Below are 3,272 nucleotides of genomic sequence, written 5' to 3' on the forward strand. Positions count from 1 at the left end.
ATTAAAAAAAAAAAAAAGACTACTCATTGGGGAAAGGACAGTCCTTCAAACAGTGGTACTAGGAGGGGTGTCTAGGTGGGTCAGTCAGTTAAACATTGAACTTCAACTCAGGTCATGATCTCACAGCTGGTGGGTTCAAGCCCCACAGCAGGCTTTGTGCTGACAGCATGGAGCCTGCTTTGGCTCTCTGCCCCTCCCCCACTTGTGCTCTCTTTCAAAAAGAAATAAACATTTTTTTAAAGTTTTTTTTTAACTAGGTATTCACATGCCAAAGAATGAAATTGAACCTTTATCTTGTGCCATACACACAAACCAACTCAAAAGGGATTAAAGACTTATACATAAGACCTGAAACCACAAAACTGCTAGGAGAAAACATAGGGGAAAAGCTTATTGGCATTGTTCTGGGTAATGAGTCCTTGGGTATGCTTCTCATCTCACCTTGCTCTGACTATATAGCTTCCAACAGTGTGTGCTTGGGGGAGGGGGCTGGAGAGACATCTAGTGGTGCTGACACGGCCACCTCCATGGACGGAATCCAAATGAGTTTCAGTGCAACCTCTGCAGGCAGATTCCAGTGAGTCTCATAGGTACCCCAGAGATCAGGTTCTCAAGTCAGTTGATCTGCACCACAGTGGGGTGTTTTCCACCAATCTTGGTCCATTTTCACTTTAGAGGGTTGTTTGTTGTTTCCTACTTGCCAGTCCAGACCATAGTCCCTTGTTCGCCTGCCTCAAGCTACCAATTCCCAGTGGGAGGCTCCAGCTTGCCAGTCCCTTTTTTTGCCTTTCATTCTCCAGCTACCATGAACTAGTTCTGGACCAAGGCAACCTAGTGAACTTCACCGTCCAATGGGCAACAAGTAATCATTCTCCAAAAGACTGGAATCCCAGCCTTGGGGAGGGATTCCACCTTCTAAATGTATTCCTTCCATTGATACTCATTTACCAGTACCAGGGCATTCTTTAGTGTACTCACTAGCCCTTTCCAGTTAATGCTCTGATACAATGAATAATTGTACATAAACTTTCCTGTTCAAATTACTGTGTGATCTGTGTCCTAATTGAACCCTGAGTGATACAATATGGAAAATACCTAATACGACACCAGTTTTATAGACATTTCATAAATAGTATCTCTTTTTGCCGTACAACCAAGACTTAATGAACAAAAAAATTCACAAAAGAATTTATACTGATGCCAAAGTCCAAAGTAAAGGAGTATCATTAAACTTGTTATTTGCAAAAATCAGTAGTAACCAATATCTCCATGTCACATCAGATTATTTTAATCCAATCCAATATTCTAGATTCATATCCTTTAGCTACTACAGATATTTGAGATTTCCAAGTAATAGGTAAATATTTATGGATTAAGAAGCAGTATGTCGTGATGACAAGAGTGTGGGATGGGAGACAGTAAGTCTGGATTCCAGTCCTAGTCTTAGCTCTGCACTTAAGTGGCTATCTGCAAGTGTTATCCAACTCCTTATCAGAGTTGATGTCTTCAATTATAAATCAAGAGGCTTGAGCTAGGTTACCTCTATTATTTCTATAGGTAATGCTCAAAGATTCTCTTTAATCATTATCTGAAGTCACTTTTTTTCTCCAGAGCTTCCTCATAGCATTTTTTACCTCAGCATTTCTGAGGGTATAGATTAAGGGATTTAACATTGGAACCACCATAGTATAAAAGATAGCAACAGCTTTATCAATGGGCAGAGTGGTCACTGGGCGCAGATACACAAATATACAGGGCACAAAAAATAAGACAACTACTGTGATGTGAGAGACACAGGTGGAAAGGGCTTTGCGCCTCCCTTCCAAGCTATAGCTCTTTAGGGACCATAGAATGACTACGTAGGAGACCACCAAGAGGAGGAAGTTTAAAAGACAGATGAACCCACTGTTGACAGCAACAAAGAGACCAAGGGTGTGAGTGTCCATGCAGACAAGTTTCAACAAAGGGTACAAATCACACATGAAATGATCTATGACATTGGGACCACAGAAGGGCAGCCAGACTGTAAAGAGTATCTGAATGGTCGCGTGGAGAAATCCTCCAGTCCAGGCCACTCCCAGCAGAAGAAAGCACAGCCTGTGGCTCATGACAGTCGCATAGTGCAGAGGTCTGCAGATGGCCACATAGCGATCATAGGCCATCACTGTCAGCAGGATGATCTCAGTAGCACCAAAAATGTGTTCTGCATAAACCTGAGCCATACACCCATTAAAGGAGATAATTTTCTTCTCGTGAAGGGAGTCCACAATCAGCTTAGGAGCTGAAGAAGAAGAATAAATTGTGTCTATCAAGGAAAGATGAGTCAGGAAGAAATACATGGGGGAGTTCAGAGTCTGGGTGGTGGTAATGGTAACCACAATGAGCAGGTTGCCTGAGAGTGTTACCATGTATAGAATCAAAAATCCCAGAAACACTATATTCTGCATCTTGGGGTTCTGTGTAAGACCTATTAAAACAAATTCAGTCACATTTCTTTTATTCTCCATCTCTGTGGTGTGGATGATAAAAACTCCAGGAATAAATGCTTTACCTTTGGGATAAAAAGAAAGAGAAAAGGAACCATAAAATCATAAGAGTCCAAAACTCTGACTTTTAGCAGTACTCTGACAATCTCACAGTGATTCCTTCTCTTTCTTCTCTAGGAATAGGTACTTCAAAACTTCTTTTGGCATGCCTGGGTGGCTCAGTGGGTTAAGCATCTGGGTCTTGATTTTGGCTCAGGTCATGATCTCACAGTTCATGAGATTAAGCCCCGTGTTGGGCTCTGCACTGACAGTATGGAGCCTGCTTGAGATTTTTTCTCTCCCTCTCTCTCTGCGCCTCTCTCTCTGCGCCTCTCTCTCTCTCTCTCTCTCACACACACACACACACACACACACACACACACGCACACACATACACACACCAAAATAAATAAATAAACAAACAAACAAACTTTTTAAAAAAATGCTCTTAGTGGGCACTCAATTAAACTTCAATATAGTATTTAAATCTAAGTTTTGCTATTATTAATCCTCACTTATTCCTGGACTTCAGATTGCTTTATCCTCTGTATTTTAATGTATTCTTAAACCACAAAGGCAGTGAAGGGTAAGACACATTGTCCCTGTTACACATTGGGCAAGGTTCATAATAAGATATATGGAAAGGATACCTCTTCCATACGATCCCACAAATGCATTCACTAGCCTTAGAGTTCCAAGCCCCAAGATAGTAGTCTCCCTTCTGGAAGCCCAATGCATCAGAGAATC

The 3,272-nt window shown here is 41.5% G+C and overlaps 1 protein-coding gene across 1 annotated transcript; it reads right to left on the reverse strand.

Annotated features, from left to right (window-relative positions):
* Positions 1-1,577: 1,577 nt before the first annotated feature.
* Positions 1,578-2,507, reverse strand: LOC112864993 (olfactory receptor 4C12). The gene has a single exon (XM_025928024.1). The coding sequence runs from the start codon at positions 2,505-2,507 to the stop codon at positions 1,578-1,580; it is 930 nt and encodes a 309-aa protein (XP_025783809.1).
* Between the last annotated feature and the right edge of the window lie 765 nt (positions 2,508-3,272).

The sequence above is a fragment of the Puma concolor genome, chromosome D1 (genome assembly GCF_028749965.1).
Source record: "Puma concolor isolate L17-30 chromosome D1, mPumCon1.1.hap2, whole genome shotgun sequence".
NCBI classification, from domain to species: Eukaryota; Metazoa; Chordata; class Mammalia; order Carnivora; family Felidae; genus Puma; species Puma concolor.